This window comes from Pinus tabuliformis, chromosome 8 (genome assembly GCF_031772625.1).
Source record: "Pinus tabuliformis cultivar Carrire ecotype Pingquan chromosome 8, CPIR1, whole genome shotgun sequence".
In the NCBI taxonomy this organism is placed as follows: Eukaryota; Viridiplantae; Streptophyta; class Pinopsida; order Pinales; family Pinaceae; genus Pinus; species Pinus tabuliformis.
Genome location: NC_142294.1, coordinates 1,813,706,966 through 1,813,730,177, shown reverse-complemented (window position 1 = coordinate 1,813,730,177; position 23,212 = coordinate 1,813,706,966). Strand labels below are relative to the sequence as shown.

Sequence of the window (23,212 nt, the reverse complement as noted above, 5' to 3'; positions counted from 1 at the left end):
GCAAACAAACGCTGGTCCCACCTGAATTCACAAGACCGGACCCCATAATTAAAATAAACCCGTGTCCATAAACTTCTCGGGTCCCAAGTCTTATCGGATTAATTCTCCACTGTTGATCTCATCATTAATCCGACGTTTGTTGATCCACCTGATCAACAAACCCAATCACCAATCCTCCACCGTTTGGTCAAGGCGCGCTAGATCCAATGGTTCACAACGATATCAGCTGGGGAACTTGCGTGACGCTTAACCGCCTTTATGGAGCTGATAAGGATTATAAATCCTTGATCTATAAAATTTTGGGTCTGTTTTGAGATTAATGTCCGATCACTTTATGACTCGATATCTATTGGATATACGAGGTCATCAAATCTACGGCCTGCAGGTCTTCAACTAGCACACGGGTTAAACATAGGCCTAACCCCCGCCTTTGACAGTGACGTAAGCGTTTGAAAATGAGATTGACAACTAGGATTTAGCGCGGGCTAAGATCGACGGCTAGGATTTAGTGGGCCTTCAGCCATGATCAAAACATCCGTACACTCCTAACCTCCGCTATTCTGATAGCTGTTGCTCCTGTGACTTCACTTCACTCTTCCGCTCTTCCTATATGGCTCCTCCAATGTTTTCTTTTTTACTCTTCTGTTATCGATGTTGCTCTTTGTTCTTTTGATAACACTTACCCTTGGGCATATGCGATAACCTGCTTCTCTTGCTCCGATGACTTGCTTCTTTGATGGCTTTCGATAAACTCTTCATCTTACTCTTTGGCTTCACGATGGCTTCTCCTCTTTGGCTTCTTGCTCCTGTTGCTTCACGTATCTACTGCTTCTATTCTGTCTCACTTGGGTTCTCCATCTCATCATCTCATCATATATCAAACTTTCATCACTATGAGCATTATGATCAATGGGCATCAATGGGCAATCATGTATCAAAGAATTTGCCATCACAAACATTGCTATATTGACATCAATAACAACCTAGATTAACAAAACCTAGAAGCACTCAATGGGTGCTTGACCTATAAATAAATTTATCTTGAGCATGAAACCTGTGCCTCAAGAATGAAAATAATAAATTTCTTTTCTCTTTAATATCAAATACATAAAATCATGATTACAATAGACATTATGAAGACCAAACCTAGTTACATATTTCAACAACTTTTATGTGAATGAAACTAAATTAAATTGTATACAGATATTAGCATGGAAATTAAATTAAATTTGTTTGAGGAAATTAACATGCAAAATGAACAATTGGAAAAAAAGTGATAACTCAGTAAAATGGAAATTGAAATAACCACTTGACTTAATAGAAAAATGTGGTAGTAAATGGAGGAATTTGCATGCAATTAGATCATTAGCATTAGAGTGAAACATGATGGAAATGAAATTAATCTACTTGAGTGAAAAGGAAAATAAGGAAAATAGAAGAGTGACAAACACACAAGATCTCCTTCTCTCAAGGAGAGAAGAATGGGATGCCAAGGGGAATCCCCAAGCTTCCAAAGAAAAATAGTTCTTTTATTATTAGTTAATGATGTGATGGCCCTCTTATAGAAATGAGGGCTTAGCTTTGGGAAGAATTTACAATATGAGTTTGGAGACCAAAACCACTCTTTCCCAACAAGTGTCAAATGAATGATTACAAATATAATTGAGAAATTGTTACAAGAGAAAAGGCTTGAAGGCCTTTAGCGAATAATGAAATACAAGAATCACAACTCCTCAAGCATGTGAGCTTCTAGAAGAAGAAATGATGAATAACGAGGAGAGAATATTAATTTTGAAGGTTCAAAGGTGAAATGACTCCAAGGCATGTGCTTTGATTTATCTTCTCAAACTTGAATTGCCTCTAAGCCTTTTTCCAATTGAAATCATCTACAATCCCTATGCACAATTGATAGGACAAGTTAGCATGCAAGAGAGATAAAGAGCTGAAATATATAAGAGGAAATCAAGTGCATGAGATGGAAAGAAGTTATAGATCCAACATTAAAGCAAATACACTGATATTACAACAATCTTTTCACTAAGATCAACTTGCATGAGTTGATTTAATGAGAGAAAAATGGGCCTAATCCCAATTTTCTAGCCTTCTGTGCTTGACATGAAATGAAGCACAATTTAAAGTAACACGTGTTGCATGGGTTCACGAACCCAGGGGTGGGGTTCTCGAACCCATCCCGGGTTCCTGTCCCTAAGAACTGAGTGCTGGAATGGGTACCTCTTAAAAGAACCCAAAACAATCCAATACTTCCCATAAAAACCTGTTACTCAGTATCTTTGGGCTAGGTTCTTTTGTGTAAACGGGTTCGCCGAACCCCAAAAATGGTACGTGAACCCTGAAAATGGGTGCGTGAGGGGTTCTTGATGATGTTTTTCATTTGTCCATAAATCCTTTTTGTTAAATTTGGTAACTAGGGCCAAACTCCACCTTGGACAACTCATATGATGGAGATGATATTTTGTTGGATTCCCCTTTTCGAGAGGTGTAGGATTGATCTCAAGATCATCTCATTCTGACAAGTATAAATGGAATTATGAATTTGTTTCTTCTATGGACAAATTGTCAATGTCGGCCAACAATCTAATATAGGCTCAAAAGCCCAAAAGTCATGTCTCTTCACCCTCAACGTTGCATATAAATAGAAGTAGCATTTACCTCATTTGGACATTCACTCATCTCACACATATCTCTCTCTCCCCATCTAATTGGGTCATACGATTTCAGGACAACCTTCTTCTCCTCCACACATGCGAAGGGTTGACTGTAATTTTTGTTTTCCAGCATTGACCAAGTTGCAACAAGTTTGACCAACGTTGAATGTGCACGTTTGACCTTGTTTGATTGCGATTTTTGTGGGAATATCTCTGTTTGGGTAGGCCGCATTCTTTGCACATAAACTGAGATTTTCTGTGCTATTTGACGAACGTTGACCGCAACAAGTTTGACTACAGGTTTGACTGTGCGTTAACTAAGTTTGACCGATTTCTCTAGGACCGTTTCGCGCTGATTTGGACTGCTGTTGGAGGCTGAATTGATTGGGTTTGATTAAGCTGATTTGGAGGAGTAATTCTGCCGATTTGACCAACGTTGACTTTCTGGTTAGGGCATCTTTTTGACTTCAGTTTGACTGTGTTTTGGCAAGTGAATTTTGTATATTGTACTCTCTCTTTGTGCTGAACTTTTGAAGAATAGTAAGAAGACTTTATCAAAAGGTTTCCCCACATTGAGGTTTTTCCTTGACATTCGCCAAATATTGTGTCCTCTTGTCTTGGCTTGTCTTTTGCTTTTTATTTATGTTTTATCTGCATTTACTATCATGTTAATGTGATTGCTAATATGGAAATTGATATTGGGCTAATAAGAAAAATTAAAGTAAATTGCTCTTAAGCATAGAACATACCATTGTTATCTAAAATTAACATGGTATTGGAGTTGAGGTGAAGACAAAGCCCAAGCAAGAGTGAAAAGAGCAATCACTGAGATTTGTTGGACAAGGACAAGATTCAATGGCCTCCGCATCTTACTTCAAACCTGATGACAAGCTCAATGATAAGTCTGATTATCATGCATGGAAGATGTCTCTTGATTTAACTTTGGAAGAGAAGGATGTTATGGACTATGTACATGGAAAGATTACTGAACCTCCTTCAAATGCACCTGCTGCTGCTAAGATAAAGTACAAGAAAGGTGAAGTCAAAGCTTAGAAGATCATCAGGGACTCTTTTAGCAAGCATTTGGTTGCATACATCTCCGATTTGAACACATTTAAGGAGATGTATGACAGGTTGGTTGGCATGTTCAAAGTTAGCAACCCAAATCAAGTCCTCTTTCTCAAAAACAAGTTGAAGGACATAAAGAAGGGGAGAGGTGAAGATATCCAATCCTACTTCACGAGGATTATCGAGATAAAAAATGATCTTCTTTCAATTGGAGAAGTTATTGCTGATAGGGAGCTCACTCTCATTGCCCTTGGAGGTCTCCCTTGTGAATGGCATGTGTTCAACACTACTATCCTCAACAATGACAAGATTCCAAGTTTTGATGAATCGTTGACTAGATGTACTCAAGAAGAGACAAGGATGATGGAGAGAGACATGCCTTCTAATAGGAGCGATCCTACTACATTCTCCGCTCATGCTAAAAAGAAGAAAAATGCAGGTTCAAAGAAGCAATGTCAAGGAAGACTGAGATTCAAAGATGGAAGGAAGGGAAGATGCTTCATTTGTTACAGGTTTGGCCACTATGCTAGGGAGTGTCCTAATAGAAGGGATACTATTGGAATTTTTAAGTTTAACCCATTAGAAATTCTTCCTATACTATCTGGTTTATTTCTTCCTACTTGTTCAATTACTTAACAAGTTATTTACCATGTAAATATTGAAAATAAACACGAGTACACTATCAACATTTACAGATCATTAACTGAAAGAAAACAAGCACACAAGTGACGCCGTTATTTTTGGACCAATGTCCCCGGAAAAACCCAATGCGGGAAAACTGGTGCAACTATTTAGAGGGTTTTATTATTATGCAGTTTTCAAAATACAACTAGGGTGCTAGAAATGGCTCACCCAACAGAGAATGCCCTCGACAGTAGTACCTCTCCTCGGAGACAGATATTCCGGCTGATAAATCACCGGATGAATGATCCCACAACAAAAATTGCAACTTCCACTGCTCTGCGTCACTTTGATAAGGACTGCGTCACCCTATCCAGCTCACCAGCTCCCAATCTATCCCACGAAATCCTCCCAACACTGCTTCTTGGCCCTGCGTCAGCTTGTGGAGCTTCTGCGTCAGCCCCTAGACCCTCTACGTCTCACACGCTGGCCTCTCCTGGCTCTGTGCAGCTCCTGGCTGCCTCTGCGTAGCCTCTGGCTGCCTCTGTGTAGCCTCCAGTTGACTCTGCGTCAACCTCTCCGGGCTTGGCGCTGTCTCTCTGGTACCAACTCTGCTTCTCTACTATGTATTCACTGCCCCTCGCTGCTGATCACCGATTCTATCTCTCTTAGCAAACCCCGCTCTAGAGAATAGAATGACTGATCACTCTGGTGTGTTCTCCAATTGACCCTCAAACGTCCTCTTATACTTTTCCTGTTGGTCATTCAACGACCGAGATTAAATCTCTAATTAACGGCTAAGATTAGATTTGGCTTGATCCATGACTTTTGGAACCTTCTAGCCAAATTTTATATTAATACCCATTAATATTTTATTTTTCCTAAGTTTATACTTAGGAACTCCATTAAAAATATTAATTATTTTAATATATCCCAAACCGGGTACAATCTGTCCAAACCATTTCTGGGTATTGGAGATCTCATGTGCTTTAGTTTTTCCACCAATTTTCATGGCTAGAGCACATCCAATGCTACCCCAAATCAACACTCCCTCTTAGCGAGGACTGTGCTCTAGTAATACTCCTCGCTGAGCATCACTTTGATTATCTGGGACCGATACTTGTGCTGATGCTAGGCCTCTCCGCCCAACATCCTCTGCACTGCTGCATCCTGTATTGCTGCCCATGGCTCTACCACTGGCACTGCTGCATCTGTACGACAGCTCCCTCTGCATCTGTACTGCTGCTGGTCCATCCTCCCAACACTGCATCTGCACTGCATCCCCCTCTCATCATGCTGCATCGTGTTACTGCACTGCAACTCTGTTACTGAGAAGTAACTGATCCACCCAACTTATGACATCCCTGTCAGGCTAGAAACACTCCCGATGCTGAAGCTCCCTCTACGAACCTCTGCGCTGCTGCAACAACTCCCTGCATCTCGCACCGTTGCACACCTCTCTCTGCCATCCTGCACTAGTGCAACACTCTAGTGCCTCTCACACTGTTGTAGCTTGCTAGCCTTGTGCTGCCCGGGGACTCCTGCACTGTAGCACTCTCTGCTGCTCCATTCGCATCTGTCTCTATCGACATCTGCCAGTCCTACTACTCCTCTTCGGGGCTTCCGTAGCAAGGTATAATCCAAGAGGTTGGGTACCTGAAGGATCCTGCCCCTCATCGCCTGTAGTCCGTCTGACTATAGCTCGATGTCTGTCCACTTCTTCTCAAGTGGCACATGAGCACTCACGGCACAATTGTCATCCTCCTCGACTTCTTTCTCCGCCCTTGTTGGCGCTGCCCTGGTCTCAGAAGCCTCTCCCTTACTCTTCTTCCTAGGACACTGGCTCGCAACATGACCCAGTTCCCCACAATGGAAGAAGCACTTGACCTTGGAGAGGTCCTTCTTCTTTCTCTTCTCCTGCTTTTCTGCAGATGCCAGAGCCGCATTCTCTTCTTCCTCCTTCTTGATTCTGACCCCTTTACCGCTACTCCCCGACTTGGTCAGCTGTCTGATCTCTTCTTGATGAAGAGCCGCCCACAGTTCTTCCTAATCTGGAAGCTTCGACCTGCCCAATATGCTCTGGACAAATACTTAACAATCCTCGAAAACTGTGTTCATTACGGTCCTCACCAACATCTCCTCATCCGGCGTGGCCCCTATGGAAGTCAACTGGTCTCGGATCTCCTTCAATCGACCGAGGAAGATATCTATCTGCTCTCCCTTCTGCATCTGGTATGACCGCAACTGATTTTCAAGTAACATCTTCCTCTGCACGGAAGTATGCTGGTACAATTTCTTCAGGGCCTCCCACATCTCATTTGCCGTATCCTTTTCGGCAATATGCGGCACCACATGATCCTTGACCCCATCAAGGATGATGCACTTCGCCCTAGCCATTGCCTCCTCGTACTTCTCATTTTTCGCTGGGTCAATTGGGATCGCTATTGTTTTCAAGGCGAAGTCCTTGATGCGATATCTGTCTAAAATGGACAAGATCCTGGCCTTTCAGACTACAAAGTTGGACGCTCCGTCCAGCATATCCTGATCTCTCAGTCCATTCACGGCCATCTCGTTGCTCTTCTTTCGACTCCTCTAAGTCTCTCTACTTCCCCCCTGGAAGTCCTCTGTTCGACTCTTGCTGAGTCTCTCAACTTCCCGTCTGGAAGTTCTCGATTTGACTCCCTCTGAGTCTCGATTTCCCTTATGGAAATCCCTTTGCCAACGTCGAGTTGCCCCACTCCGATCGTCTGTGCAATTGCACCACTGATCTAGATTCCTTGGCTAGAAATCCGCCTCGGCAGCAACTCCCTCCTCCTTGGTCTTGCCCTGTTAGGTACTGTTTTGACCACAGTACCCCACCAGCTTTGCTCCGCAAATTATCCACAGCCTCCTATGCCCCAACAATTGAAGGACTGAGCCTCTAGGCTCTGTGCAATCCCGACATTGGCAAAATCTGCACCTCCTGGCCACAATGTCGATCCTTCCTGACTGAGAAAGATGACTGGGCACTGCGTAGGTTAGATCTGCTCCTCTCTACCTCTGCGCTGATCCTCCTCCTGGCTCGAGCTGATGACACAGGCCCTCTACGTCACCCCTTCCTTGCTGCTTTCTGCTAGGAACAACTTCTGTAACTCGGGACAACTATTTCTGCTGCTATTGCTTTGCTAGTTGATGCCTTCAGTTATCCTGTGATTTGTAACCACACTCTGATACCATGTTGGAATTTCTAAGTTTAACCCATTAGAAATTCTTCCTGTACTATCTGGTTGATTTCTTCCTACTTGTTCAATTACTTAACAAGTTATCTACCATGTAAATACTGAAAATAAACACAAGTACAATATCAACATGTACAGAGCATCAACTGAAAGAAAACAAGCACACAAGTGACATTGTTATTTTTGGACCAATGTCTCCGGAAAACCTAATGTGGGAAAACCGGTGTAGCTATTCCGAGGGTTTTATTATTATGCAGTTTTCATAATACAACTAGGGTGCCAGAAATGGCTCACTCAACGGAGAATGCCCTCGACAATAGTACCTCTCTTGGGAGACAAATATTCCGACCGATAAATCACTGGATGAACGATCCCACAACAACAATTACAACTTCCACTGCTCTGTGTCACTCTGATAGGGATTGCGTCACCCTATCCAGCTCACCAGCTCCCAGTCTGTCCCACGAAATCCTCCTAGCACTGCCTCTTGACCCTGTGTCAGCTCTGCTAACCTCTGCGTCAGCTTCTGGAGCTTCTGCATTACCCCCTAGACCCTCTGCGTCTCATATGTTGACCTCTACTGGCTCTGCGCAGCTCCTGGCTACCTCTGCGTGGCCTCCAGCTGCCTCTACGTCAACCTCTCCGGGCTCTGCGCAGCTCCTGGCTACCTCTGCGTGGCCTCCAGCTGCCTCTACGTCAACCTCTTCGGGCTTTGCGCTGTCTCTCTGGCACCAACTCTGCCTCTTTGCTATGTATTCACTGCCCCTCACTGTTGATCACTGATTCTATCTCTCTCAGCAAACCCCGCTCTAGAGAATAAAATGACTGATCACTCTGGTGTGTTCTCCAATTGACCCTCAAGCCTCCTCTTATTCTTTTCCTGTTGGTCATTCAACGACCGAGATTAAATCTCTAATCAATGACTAAGATTAGATTTGGCTTGATCCATGACTTTTGGAACCTTCTAACCTAGTTTTATATTAATACCCATTAATATTTTACTTTTCCTAAGTTTAGACTTAGGAGCTCCATTAAAAATATTAATTATTTTAATATCTCCCAAACCGGGTACAATCTGTCCAAACCATTTCCGGGTCTTGGAGATCTCGTGTGCTTTAGCCTCTCCACCAATTTTTATGGCTAGAGCACATCCGATGCTACCCCAAATCAACAGATACACCTTGGGATGATGACAACAACAACTACAACAATTTCACAGGTAACAACAATCAAAGGAATGGCAGATTCAACAACAAAGGAAAAAGGAGTGCTCCTGCTACTCAACATGGAAATGTTCGACTTCCTAAAAGATCAAGAAACTTCAGGTATGATAAATCTAATGTTGTAGATAACAAGCAAAAAGAATTTTATCTTATATCTGCCCTCTCCACTGCCTCTCTAGATACCTTGGGAAATTGGTTGATTGATAGTGGTGTCTCAAGGCACTTTACTGGGTATAAGGATGCTCTTTCAAATCTGATAGAAAATGATACAAATTTGGAAATCATTCTTGGAGACAATGCCGCCTATCCTGTGAAAGGAGTTGGAAATGTTACACTTCAATTAAATCAAGGTAGTACCATTCATCTACAAGAAGTACTCTATGTACCCGATCTAAAGAAGAACTTGGTATCTATTTTGGCGATGGAGGACAAAGGATTCAAGGTGGCATTCATTGATGGAAAGAAGGTACGTGTTTGGAAAAGAAATTTCAAAGAAGCATTTACTCTTGGATTCAAGCTTGACAACTTATATCAAGTTGGAGGAAGTCCATTGGGAGCTATGTTTTGCGACACATCCCTTCAATCCGAATTATGGCACTGAAGGTTTGCTCATCTACATTATAAGGCTCCACCCGATGCAAGGAAGATGGTGACAGGTATGCCTGAATTTAAAGTAGAGCATGAAGGTGTTTGTCAAGGATGTGCCGAAGGAAAACATAGAAGGGGACCATTCCCCTCAAGATAGTAAGACTACTGACATTTTGCAATTGGTTCATTCTGATCTATCTGGTATGTTGCCCGTGACATCTTTGGGAGGATATTTATATTATGCTATCTTTGTGGATGACTTTTCTTGCAAAACTTGGATTTATTTCTTGAAGAAGAAGGACAAAGTGTTAACATGGTTCCGCTCTTTCAAAGCCTTGGTTGAAAATAAAGCAGGGAATAAGATCAAAATATTGAGGATCGATAATGGAACCGAATATGAATCAAACGAGTTCAATGACTATTGTAGAGAAGCTGGCATTAAGAGGGAGATTACTACCGCATATACTCCTGAGCAAAATGGTGTTGCTGAAAGGAAGAACCGTTCTATTATAGAAGCCACTCGTGCCATGCTTCATGATCAAAGCCTTTCGAAGTTCTGCTGGGCAGAAGTTGCCAACACTGTTGTGTTTGTTCAAAATAGATGCCTTCATCAAGCCTTGGACTCCAAAAACCCCCAAAGATTTTTTCACCGGTAAGAAACCTGATGTTTCTCACTTTAGAATTTTTGGTAGCCCTGTGTATTTTCATGTGCCGAAAGAAAAGAGAAGCAAATTGGATGCATCTAGGAAGAAAGGAACATTTGTGGGTTACAGTGAAACTTCCAAGGCATATAGAATTTATGCGTCTGGTCAAAGAGAAGTGGAGATAAGTCATGATGTCACCTTCGATGAAGATGCTGCGCTTGGGAAGATTAGTAACCTTCCTATTCCAAGGAAGGACAAAGAAGCAGATACAGTAAAGCAGGGAGAACCGCAGGGTGAGCCATGAGGGTCTCCTCCTGAAAAAGGAGACCCTCATGGCTTAGGGAAACTCTCGAAGATGCCGAAAGACATATTGCACCAATGGGGAATTTTCGTTAAAGTAAGAGGTCGAATAGGTACCAAGGGTACTTAGTTGCCATGAGCACCATTGTTCAAACTGAGCCTTGCACATTTAAAGCAGCTGTGAAGCACCAAGTTTGGAAGGGGATGCTATGAATGAAGAGTATGAGTCGATTATGAAGAATGATGTCTAGGATGTGGTCCCTAGACCCAAGGACAAATCTGTTGTCACCTCGAAATGGCTCTACAAAATCAAGCATGGAGCTGATGGAAGTGTTGAAAAGTTCAAGGCCAGGTTTGTCGCTGGAGGCTTCTCTCAAAAGGAAGGTGTGGACTATGAAGAAATATTTGCACCTGTTGCCTGATATACCACTATCCGTTCAATCATTGTGCTTGCTGGCTCTGAAGGATGGTATTTACATCAAATGGATGTCAAGACTGCCTTCTTACATGGCTCACTTAAGGAGGAAGTCTATGTTGAACAACTCGAGGGGTTCGAAGTTCAAGATCGGGAGACACATGCATGCAGGTTGAAGAAAGCCCTCTATGGGTTGAAGCAAGCTCCCCGGGCTTGGTATGAGAGGATCGACAGTTATCTGATGAAGCTGGGTTTTACAAGAAGTGAAGCTAATCCGAACCTTTACTTTAAGGTTGAAAATGATAGACCTCTCATCTTGGTACTTTATGTGGACGATCTCTTTCTGACAGGTGCAAACCCTCTTATTTATCAATGTAAGAGGGAGTTGGTTTCTGAATTCGAGATGAAGGACCTAGGATTGATGCACTACTTCCTAGGCTTGGAGGTTTGGCAAAATCCAGGTGAGATTTTCCTTTCCCAAGGAAAATACATTGTGAAGCTACTTGAAAGATTTGGGATGGTGGATTGTAAGTCCGTGACTACTCCGATGGAACTTAACTTCAAGAAGTTATGTGGAAGTGCTGCTGGGCCCAATTTGGGAAATCCTTCTAAGTATCGTCAACTCATGGGGGCCCTGATGTTCTTGGTGAACTCTCGTTCGGACATATGCTTTGCAGTGAATACATTGAGTCAATTTATGGTCAAGCCTCATCACATACATTGGATTGCTACCAAGAATCTCTTGAGATATCTCTGGGGCACAATCACCTATGGACTGAGATACACTGCCGAGAATTTGAGGCTCCATGGTTATTCTGATGTTGACTGGGCTGGTAGTGTGGTGGATTGTAAGAGCACATCAGGATGTTGCTTCTCACTAGGTTCTGCTTCGATATCCTGGATGAGCAGGAAGCAAAAATTGGTTGCTTTGAGCACCGCCGAGGCCGAATATATTACTGCTAGTATGGCCTCCTGTGAAGCTGTTTGGTTGAGGAAGCTCTTTAGTGAGCTGTTTGGACATGTGCTGGATACCACCGTGATCTTCTGCGACAACCAAAGTGGGATTCGTCTTTCTAAGAATCCCGTGTTTCATGACCGCTCCAAGCATATTGATATCAGGTGCCACTTTATCTGGGATATGGTGCAACAGGGAGCAATAAGGTTCTGTCACATTGTGATTGATGATTAGGTCACAAATATTCTTACGAAGCCCCTGGGGAAGATCAAATTCTTAACCTTCCGTGAACAACTTGGAGTTGTGGAGAGACCCTCTTATGAGGGTCCTGTTTGAGTTGGATATTGAGCTCTGGGAGGCTTGGGGTACTTCTTGGAGAGATGAGCGACCATAGGGTGAGTGGTTCACCTTTCCCTAGTGGTGTGCTGTGTATAGGGTGAGTGGTTCACCTTTCCCTAGTGGTGTGCTGTGTATAGGGTGAGTGGTTCACCTTCCCCTATGATACCCCATGATGGTTGAGATATGCATAGGATGAGTGGTTCACCTTCTCCTATGGCATATGAGTAGGATGAGTGGTTCACCTTCTCTTGCCGATGCATTCAACCCATGCAGTCCAAGACTCATGGGAAGTACCTCTCATCTGGCCAATGAGTAGTGAAATGAGGATAGGGACCATAGTACTACCGATGGACGCATCGTGTACTACCATACTCGTTATGCTAGGATGTTTGTTATTGATATGAGATCAATGGAGATTGACTTCAGGTCAGTGGAGAGTGATATGATACACTCTCGATCATTTCTTCTTCATAGTTCAACAGAGCAAAGCAGGATGGTACAAATTGACAGATGGTTTGGCAGGTGGATTTCTCCCTCGTTGAGAGGGAGTGTTAAATTTGGCAACTGGGGCCAAACTCCACCTTGGACCGACTCATGATGGAGATGATATTTTTGTTGGATTCCTCTTTCCAAGAGGTGTCAGATTGATGGAGATATCATCTCATTTTGACAAGTATAAATGGAATTATGAATTTATTTCTTATATGGACAAATTGTCAAGGTCGGCCAACCATCTAATGTAGGCTCAAAAGCCCAAAAGTCATGTCTATTCACCCTCAACGTTGCATATAAATAGAAGTAGCATCTACCTCATTTGGACATTCACTCATCTCACACATATCTCTCTCTCCTCATCTGATTGGGTTGTATGATTTTAGGACAACCTTCTTCTCCTCCACACGTGCGAAGGGTTGACTGCAATTTCTGTTTTCTAGTGTTGACCAAGTTGCAGCAAGTTTGACCAGCGTTGACCGGGCAACGTTTGACCTTGTTTGACTGTGATTTTTGTGGGAATATCTCTATTTGGGTAGGCCACATTCTTTGGCATAGAAACCGAGATTTTATGTGCTGTTTGACCAATGTTGACAGCAGGTTTGACCGCAGGTTTCACTGTGTGTTAACCAAGTTTAACTAATTTGTTCAAGACTGTTTTGGGCTGATTTGGACCGTTATTGGAGGCCAAATTGACTGGATTTGACCGAGCTGATTTGGAGGAGTAATTCTGCTGATTTGACCAACGTTGACTTCTTAGTTAGGGCATCCTATTGACTTCATATATTTGACTGTGTTTGGGCAAGTCAATTTTGTATATTGTACTCTCTCTCTCTCTGCTGAACTTTTGAAGAATAATAAGAAGACTTGATCAAAGGGTTTCCCCACATTGGGGTTTTTCCTTGGCATTCGCCAAATATTGTGTCCTCTTGTCTTGGCTTGTCTTTTGCTTTTTATTTATGTTCTATTTGCATTTACTATCATATTAATGTGATAGCTAATCTGGAAATTGATATTGGGCTAATAAAAAAAATTGAATTAAATTACTCTTAAGCACAAAACATACTATTGTTATCTAAAATTAACACTTTTCTTCTCACATTCCACGTAATGGCTTGTCGTTGGGTTGAATAAGTTCATGGAAGTTCAAAATTCCAGTATCAAACAAATGATAGAGAAATGATTTGGGTATTGGATATCCATATGATATATCAGATGGAAGATAATCTCCTCCTGCCCAAGAGTAGCTTACAAATAACTTAATAAGTTTAATGCATCCTTAATTAACCAGTTCACTATAATGACATTTTTACAGTTGAAGTTGGGTTTTAAAGATTGCCAGGTTAATGCAACCAGATCGTTGTACCATACTTTTATTTGAATATGGTAGAATCATACTGGAAGGGTTGTTATGTTATTTTCAGTGCAAACTCTATTCTCAACCTTCATAGTTTACTGGGATGTAGTTAGTAGGTCAACTAATTATATAAGCTAAAGTGTTGTTCATGAAATGATTGGTAGAAGGATGGCATTATGTTATTTGGAAACATTCTCTGAGGGATTGACAATAATGAATTTCCTGGAGGTTAACTTCATCTATAGTTATTCTTTGACTGATAGGAATCAAATTATATTTTCTAGCATGAATATGTCGCCTCTATCACTAACTTTATTATAAACCTTAACAACATTGTGTTTCAACTTAATAATGAAGTGTATGTGTATTTTAAAAGGGTTTTAGTTTGACAGCCAGTGTCATAGATGAGTATCAAATTGTTAGGTTTCAAGTTTCAACTTAAACAGTGGTGAACATGCATATTGTTAGGTTTCAACTTGAACAATTGTTAACATGTAAGTTGGAAGATTTGAAAATTTATAAATATTATAATTTATAAAATATAAAATATATAATATATATAAATTATAATATACCCTTGACGAACCCACGTGCCCTGTTTCAAAAAGTGACGCACCCATCTCGGAACCCACGTTTCTTGGCAACATAGAAAGTAACCAATAGAAATTGAATTTCAAATTTGATGGAAGGAAGAATGTAAGGCTTATAGAAACCCCCTTATCAATTGTCAAATGATGTCCTTGGAAAATGCCTAGCTTGAGTGACTTGTGAGCTCCTTGAGGTCTTTGGAGATGGATGGTCCAATCGAAGACGTCCCCAATCTCCAAAGGGACTTGGTAACCTGCCTTGAACACAATAAACACTTGCAAAACCAATTGTTAGTGCAAAAGGAGACTTGTCATATGAAGGCCAAGTTGAATTTGTTGTTCAACCAAGAACAACAAATTACAAGTGCTCAGGATATGGCAAGCTCAAGGGAGATTGCAAGTAGTTGCAATATCCCTTCCCTAGACAATAATGCCCTTAGACAATACACAAAATCAATTAGCTTATGTAATATAAACTCAATGAAACATAATCATAGCATGAAGAACAAAATCAATGACACATTTTAAATTTTTACCTCATCCTCAAAGCATAGCATCACAAGACAAGCATGTATCCCCCAAAGGATTTTCTTTATTGAGCAATAGAAATTTGAGTATAGTAACAAAAACATCTAGCTTCGAACCATGAAAATGATAGAGCCCAATGGGACTCGTTATACAAGAATAGGAGCAAATCCCAAATGAAGAAGTCCAATGACAAGTGGAGCAAGAGTGACAATCCCAATGCCAAGTCAAATTGCATGTGAGAGGGCCAAGACAAGTGTGAAATCGAACTTTGGTAGGTGGCATCAAAGTGTGCAGCGTACTCCCTGTTCTGCCCAACGTATTTTCCTTTTCTCATGTGTACATTTGATGGGCTGCCAAGTGTAGAATACGAGTGGGTGAGGGGAGGCAAAATCCCAGACGAGTCTCCAATAAAAAAAACCATAACATCACACCTATTAACATGTGCCAATCCACTGCTGTGTGTGAGCAAGAAGAGTATCCCAAACTGCTGTGTGCAGATCCTCATAGCTGGCTGCTTGTGTACATGTGGAGTGTGCGGAGACCAGTCTCCACAAATCTCTCAATCATAATCTTCAACCATCCCTCAATCCATACATTAACTTCCCGAGGAGATTCGACTTGTCAAATAAGCAAATCGAACCCACACTTGGCCACTAACTCGATTTCCTTGGAATGCATTAACCCATTGATGATGTGGGTGCCAAATCACCCTCAAACTTGTCCTTTGACTAACTATTGGCTTGAGTTTATTTTCCATGTCATTTCCACTTCATTTGTCATGTGGAAATATTTATTATTTTCTCCACTTATTAATTTTTCTGGCATTTTATTTCCAATTTTCCCAATAGACTTAGGAAAAGTGGGTTTGGAGGGGCTAGAAGTGACCTTTTGACCCCCAAAGTGTCTCGTAGAAGAATATTGAGGTGGAGAGGATGAATTTTGAATACTCACACACCCTCAACATCTTCTCGCATCACTTTATTACATTTTGTATAAAAAATAATTAAAAAATCCCATCCTGCAGGAAATTTTTAATTACTAAAAATTGCTATTTAGACTTAGTTAAATTCTGCAAAATTTCAAAGATGACCTAACATGGTAATATACATCGACCATAGATACTATAAGATGGACTAGGGGCTCAACCTTCAAGCCATCACCCCAACTTTGGGGATATAAGTGAGTGAAAACACTTAATCAATTATTTGTCGTTAAAAAACGAGAATAATTATCTAAGTGAAAAAAACACTCCAGGGTGTATTCACTTGCTGACCGAGTCCCAAGTCTCCTAGGCCTGTTACATAGCTTTATTCATCATGTTAGTAACATTTTTACAACTCCCCATAGGGTTGCGGAATTTGAAAACAAACTGAAGAAAGGGGAGAGAGAAAGGGGCTGGAAGGCCCTGCTGACTTCTGAACTCTAAAAAAGTTTGATGTACACTCTGTGTCATGGGCTATGGAGTCTTCACAATATCTGCCAAGTGCAAATTAGCAGTCAACAGGTCCCCTTTCCTTTTCCCCTTTGGTGGAACCATAGCCCTGTTTTTGGCCATCTTGGACTATTTATGTTGTATTCCAGAATTAATATCTACATCACGGTAATTCGCTGTGGCAAGGCTAACACACAGTCCATAAAAATATATTTCATCATTTATATGCTTATCCATTCATTAGTTGGGCTTTTGGCCTTGAGTTCCGCACAAGTATCCATATTAGTATATTTACAACATTTACAAATAGGGCCATTTATTTAAGCTCACATGGCTTGACAATCATCATTCTAATCATGCATTTACAATTTATACATAATCTAATTCAAAACATTACAGGGGTCAAAACTGGCATATTACAGTATACTTAGTGTTAACCCAAGTTCAAGTTTTTACTATTTTCTATTCAAGAGAAGCATCAAACCGAACAGTTTTTCGACATTCCGTGCACTCTCTATAGTTGGCATGACATGTGTTGAGAATTATAGCTATAACTTGCATATGAACTTCCACACAGGTTCAGTGTGAACATATGAAAAGCAGTTCGAGATATTTTCAAGAAGTGATTCTATTTTGTAATTCATAATTCACTTCAGTAACAAAATGAAAATCTTATATTTAGCAGTTGAGTCTAAAAGGTGTACGTCATGCATGACTTAGACTAGGAATAATCTCAAAAATAGATTCTCAACAAAAAGTATAAAGACAAGTCAAGGTAGAGGCTTTTATCATAGTTGAACAGTTCAGTAGGTTGTGTGTTGAGAGAGAGAGGGCAAGCAGGCAGCCAAGAAAGAGACATGTCCAGGCAGTGTGTAATCCCATACAGGGATACGCACAGTTCTGTACTGTAGATGGAATAGTTCAAAACTTCAATACAGTTGTACGGAAGTCTGTTCAGTCATACGGACATGACAATACAGACCTGTACAGTAGTACAGAAAGACCATACATTTGTCTATACAGTCCATGCAGACAGGCCATACACCATCTACAGTAAGCCATACAGTCAGGCAGTACAGCCATAGAAGAGGCAGTACTCTCTCAGAAGGTTGTTCCGTTCCATTTGGGGTGATTTCAGTAATTTGCAGTCCTGTTTTTTGTGGGCAGCTTGTGGACGTTTCCTTGTAGGTTTTTTGAAAGAATGAAAAGTTGATTTTGAAGGAGTAATTACCCATGTATGTGCGAAACTGTGTTTTATGCTTCTGCTATTTAATTTTCAGCTATTGTGTGACTGATGCTATGGTTTAAATTTAATTTCAGCATTGATTAAATTCAACAATTTATTGTTTAATTGAAATGATAAGGACATTAGGCACCTAGGCTTGGAAATTTTCACAACATGAACAAGGGATCGAAATTTTGATGGAAAACCAGTTTTGCAGCTCAAGTAAGGCATGGAACTTGGAAATCACCTTTGATTTTATGTTTTAGAGTGTCGCTTCTAAATCGATAAATAAATTGCTAAAAATTTTGGATTGAACAACTGTGCCTGTTTCTTTTAATCAACTTGTTGAGGCATGAGTGGGGTTCTTATTTTGAGGTCTCCAGTTAATCCTCAGATTATATTTGTTTCAGTTGCAGTCTGCTCCAAAATGTTTTCAAAAGGTGGAAGTGCAGAAGTTATCTCCAGAATGTGGTGAGGATCGGTACAAATTTTGCAAAGAGGATATTGAGTTTCAATGGGTTCGAACAACTGATTTTTCGGCATTTTGTAGCATTGGGCAAGCCACTTCATTTTGCATAGAGCTTCCTTCTACTGTGGAACTTGCTCATATCATTGAAAGCATGCCTTACCACGAGGAAATGGAAGATGAAATTACTCTAGAAAATGGTACTTCATTTTTTCCCTTTGCACATATGGTTCCAAGTCTTAATGCTCCAGAGGATGTTAATCTATCATATCAAATATATTTCCAAATCAGTTCTCTCATTCATTATGGGATACTGAGTGGGCCAACACTCTCTCGTGAGTTCTTTGATTTACTACAGAATGACAAAACACCAGATTTACATATACGTCTGGCCCTGGCAGAACTGCATAAATTTAAGACCACATGTTTTGAACCGGAAATATGGCTTCGAAATCAATTAAATAAGTTACGAAACTCAGAAAAGCGGTTGAAATCTGCTACAATCTCTACAGACAGGGCTATAATGAAGTTTCATAGAGCTCTAGTTACTCCTTCTAAGGTCTACTTTTTAGGCCCTGAGCTTAATGTTTCAAACCGTGTGACAAGGCACTTTGCAGAATATATTGATGATTTCCTCAGAGTTTCTTTTGTTGACGAGGACTGGAATAAGCTACATTCAAATGCACTTACTTCCAAACTTGAATATGGTTTTCTAGCGAAGCGACAAAGAACAAAAGTATACGATAGGATATTGTCAATTCTGAAGGATGGAATTGTAGTAGGCAAGAAAAAGTTTGAATTCCTAGCATTTTCAGCCAGTCAGTTGAGGGAAAATTCTCTCTGGATGTTTTCTCCAAATGACAAAGTCACTGCTGACAGCATCAGAAAGTGGATGGGTGACTTTGACAATATCAGGAATGTAGCCAAGTGTGCAGCAAGAATGGGGCAATCATTTAGTTCTTCTAGGCAGACATCAAATGTTCAAGAGCATGAGGTCCTCATTATCCCTGATATTGAGGTCTCTACTGATGGCATCAAGTACTGTTTTTCAGATGGCATTGGAAAGATTTCTTTGCCATTAGCAAAACAAATAGCCTATAAATGTGGACTGAGTACAATAGCTCCTCCATCAGCTTTCCAGATAAGGTATGGTGGCTACAAAGGTGTTGTAGCTATTGATCCCACTTCCTATCACAAACTATCTTTGAGACCAAGCATGCATAAATTTAATTCAAAGAATACAATATTAGATGTTTTAAACTGGAGCCGGTTTTTGCCTGCCTTCTTGAACCGTGAAATAATCACATTGTTGTCAACATTGGGCGTACCCGACCAGAATTTTGAATGCCTGCAGAAAAAGACAATGGTGCATTTGGATCAAATAATGATCAGTAGCGACATGGCTCTTGATACCTTGCAGATAATGTCTTCAGGAGATGATCATAAGACTCTGATTGAAATGCTATCTGGGGGCTACAGTCCTAATACAGAGCCTTATCTTTCGATGATGCTTCAAGCTTTCAGAGAATATCAGTTGCTAGAGCTAAGAACAAAGTGCCGTATATTTGTCCCAAAAGGTCGAGTCCTAATAGGATGTTTGGATGAAACTGGTACCTTAAACTATGGTGAAGTATTTATTCAAGTTTCTAAAGCAAACACAAAGATTTATGATGATGGCCTTTCTGCATCTGGATTCATTGATAGGGACAAAACATATATATTGCAAGGAAAAGTGGTAGTTGCAAAAAACCCATGTCTTCATCCGGGTGACATAAGAGTTTTGCATGCTGTCCATGTTCCTGGACTTGATCATGAATATATGGTTGACTGCTTAGTTTTTCCACAAAAGGGAGAAAGGTAAGAACTTCAATGCTAATGCTATGTTCAACGTTTTATTGTAAAGTATTCATGAAAAGAACGTTGAAATATGCAGTTGTTAGGGAAATTTTGGATTGATTTTATGAAGCAGTCAATCAATAACAAACATCCTTGAAATTTTATTCACAATCTCCATGCAAAATGTGTAGCTTTGAAATTTACCTCCAGAATGAATTAGTCCTATAATAAAAAACAAATTAAATGACTTATTTCCAAGTTAGAATGTTAAATAAGCAACATTGCAAGTTCTTGAACTCTGGTAGGGGATTTCTTTAGCTATCTGCATGCTTTTATTCTCTGGAATCTCAAAGTACCTCTTTGTCATCCTTGAAAAGAGGAGCCTCCCAAATAAACCTTTCTCACTTCCATGGCCGTCCTTGTGTGGTCATCAAACTACCAGGTGGCCATTGCAGCCTGTGATGTTGCCAAAATCCACTTCAAAACTACTATACCTTCACCCCTAAAGCATAAAGTTGCAAATCATTTCCTGCAACATCAGAAAATTAAGATAAGGTGGATTGTTTATTCCTTGCCTGTTGATGACTTCCAAAGGTTTCTCACATTTCAGTTGTAGTACCCCAATTCCAACATTTTTGCATGTTGATATTTTGGCTTAATAAGGCTATAGTTGTGTAAGAATTTTTCCATTTGATTTATTGAGGGCTTGTTGCCTCAAAATCTAGCAGGTCTTGTGAGTGGCCTTGCAAGACAAGGACTAAACCAAGGGACAATACTATGAGGTGGAGGCCCACTATCACCACAACCACCACCTCTTTCTCTTTAGTGGATTTTCACCACAAGGAAGGCTTTCGTATGTGGGTCACCTAATGGATATTCTAGGTCTCCAGCTTAGAAGTGACAAGGATAGGCTAAGGAAGGACACTCAGCTTTAGGACAAGGCTCAAACTAGTGAGAAGGAAAAGTGTATCCTCCAAAGACCTATATAGGGCCTAATTGACCTAGGGTTTAGTGAATAGGGAAGGATAAAAGGCTCACCACGGTACACAAGGTCAAGAAAAGGCTTAACAAAATAGATATGATCAATATTTGGAATAAAAGACCTTCAAAAAACCCCAAGTTTGAAGACTAGGGCTAGATTAGGGTTTGATCTGGGGAAAAATTACCTTGGGCTTATGACGTCAGCTCTAAAATAGAAGAATTTACCGTGGAAAAGGGATGATTTTGAGGAAATGAGTTGCAAACCATGTGTAGAACTCTACCAAAGGCAAAACAAACTTGCCCTAGATGAATTCAGCCCTAGCCCTAGCCCTATAATAGTGACTTGCCTTAAATGGTCAAAAATTTAAGGAAAGAGAGAAATTCAGGTTTAGGGAAATTTAAAGGTGTGATCACCTATGTGGAGAGGCTAGTGCTTGATCTTAGTTGATGGAGTCTAAAGGGACAACTACTTTTGGAAAAATCAAACCCTAGCATGGAGTAAGGGATGATGAAAAACCCTAGTTTTCAAACCCTAGCTATCATTTTATGGGGGATAAAGTCATTAAGGAGAGCTTAACATGAAGAGTCACTTAAGGAATTGTCACACATTCTATCAGGGTAATGAATACAATACTTTTTCCATATTTCATAGAAATATATTTAATAAAATCTAGCACATAGAAACTTTAAAAAATAACCATTCCATGCAATAGCCATTACAAGATATTCAAAAACATAGAATACTCACAAGAGATATATGATCCAATCATTTATTATCCTAAAATCATGTTTCCAAAACAAGAGAATGTCTCCAAAAGCAAATACTCCCCAAAATATCACATCTCCACAAAGATACAAGTCAATTTCAACTAGGTTGAAATCCTCAAAGAGGTCTGTTGTCGCTGAAATTGTACAGGCATGATGTGACAACGATCAGGGTGGGGTTGTCACTCTAATCCTTGCCCTCTCCGTTCTAGCTGTCTCCCAACAATAGTCTATGGGCAATAGTCCTTATGAAATGTGAAGATGAAAAGACCCGTTGGCAACCAACAAGTCCGGGAGACATAACTGAATGGCCTAACAACTTGGTTAATTTAGCAAGCTTAATGATTAGATTAGATTAGATTATCTTGAGAGACCAGTGCCTTAATGGAGTCAAAACGCTTGCTTAATCAAATTATCTACGCAACAACTAGATGAACAGTTGTTGCTTCAGGATGCTTCACTATCCTATATGAGATGCAACACCCAAAAATTAAAGTGAGATGCTGGGTGTTGGTTTATTTTAAATTATATGCCTAATTAGGTGAATCGTTCCTCCTAGTTGTTGTGAGGCTAGTCTCTAGAGTAAGTTGTGGAGAGAAACCAAGGGGAAGCAAGCTATGGCTTGATTAACAATTCCTCCCCATGAGTTCTAACCTTTGGCGCTGCAGAGACTGTGGCTTTGACGACTGCAAAGTCACTGTGTTAACCACTAAAGAGGCTCTATCCTTCGCAATCTAAGAGAGAAAAGGTGGTCATATCTTTCTATCAACCAAGATTATGCTTGACACTAAATTGATTAGTGCAAGACTATGCCTAGAATGTAGATGCAAGATGAAGGAATTCTTCAATGAGAAACCAAGGGGAAGCAAGCTATGGCTTGATTAACGATCTCTCCCCTTGAGTTCTAAACTTCTAACCACCCGATGCCTTTGGCGCTGCAGAGACTATGGCTCTGACGACTGCAAGGTCACTGTGTTAACCACTAAAGAGGGTCCATCCTTCCCAAGCAAAGAGATAAAAGGTGGTCATATCTTTCTATCAACCAAGCTTATTGTTAAAATTGGCAACTAGGGCCAAAATCCACATGGGTCATCTTATTTATGACAACTGATATTTTTCTTGGATTCCTCTCTCCGAGAGGTGTAGGATTGATCTAAAGATCATCTGATTCCGACATGTACAAATGAAGTTATGAATTTATTTTGATTATGGACAAATTGTCAAGGTCGGCCAGCAAACTTATGTAGGCTCAGAAGCCCAACAGTCACGTCTATTCATCCTCAACGTTTGCTATAAATTCATGATGCCTTAGCCTCATTTGGACACACTCATCCTCACACATCTCTCTTTCTCTCCTCATCTGATTGGGTATGCATTTTCTAGGCAACTTTCTCTCTCACATGTGCGAAGGAAAGGAGGACGAAATTCTGTTTTGGGCATTGACTAAATTTCAATGTGTGTTTTGATCAGTGTTGACCAGCAGTGTTGACCTGTTTGATTGCGTTT

The 23,212-nt window shown here is 40.6% G+C and overlaps 1 protein-coding gene across 2 annotated transcripts in view; it reads left to right on the top strand.

Annotated features, from left to right (window-relative positions):
* The window catches only part of LOC149243519 (putative RNA-dependent RNA polymerase 1), a 149,414-nt gene that overhangs the window by 57,096 nt on the left and 69,106 nt on the right, over positions 1 to 23,212 (top strand). For both annotated transcript variants that reach the window (XM_089374555.1, XM_089374556.1), the window contains one exon: positions 18,069 to 19,981. In XM_089374555.1, coding sequence (XP_089230681.1) covers positions 18,069 to 19,981 — 1,913 coding nt within the window. The remainder of the gene's footprint in view (positions 1 to 18,068; positions 19,982 to 23,212) is intronic.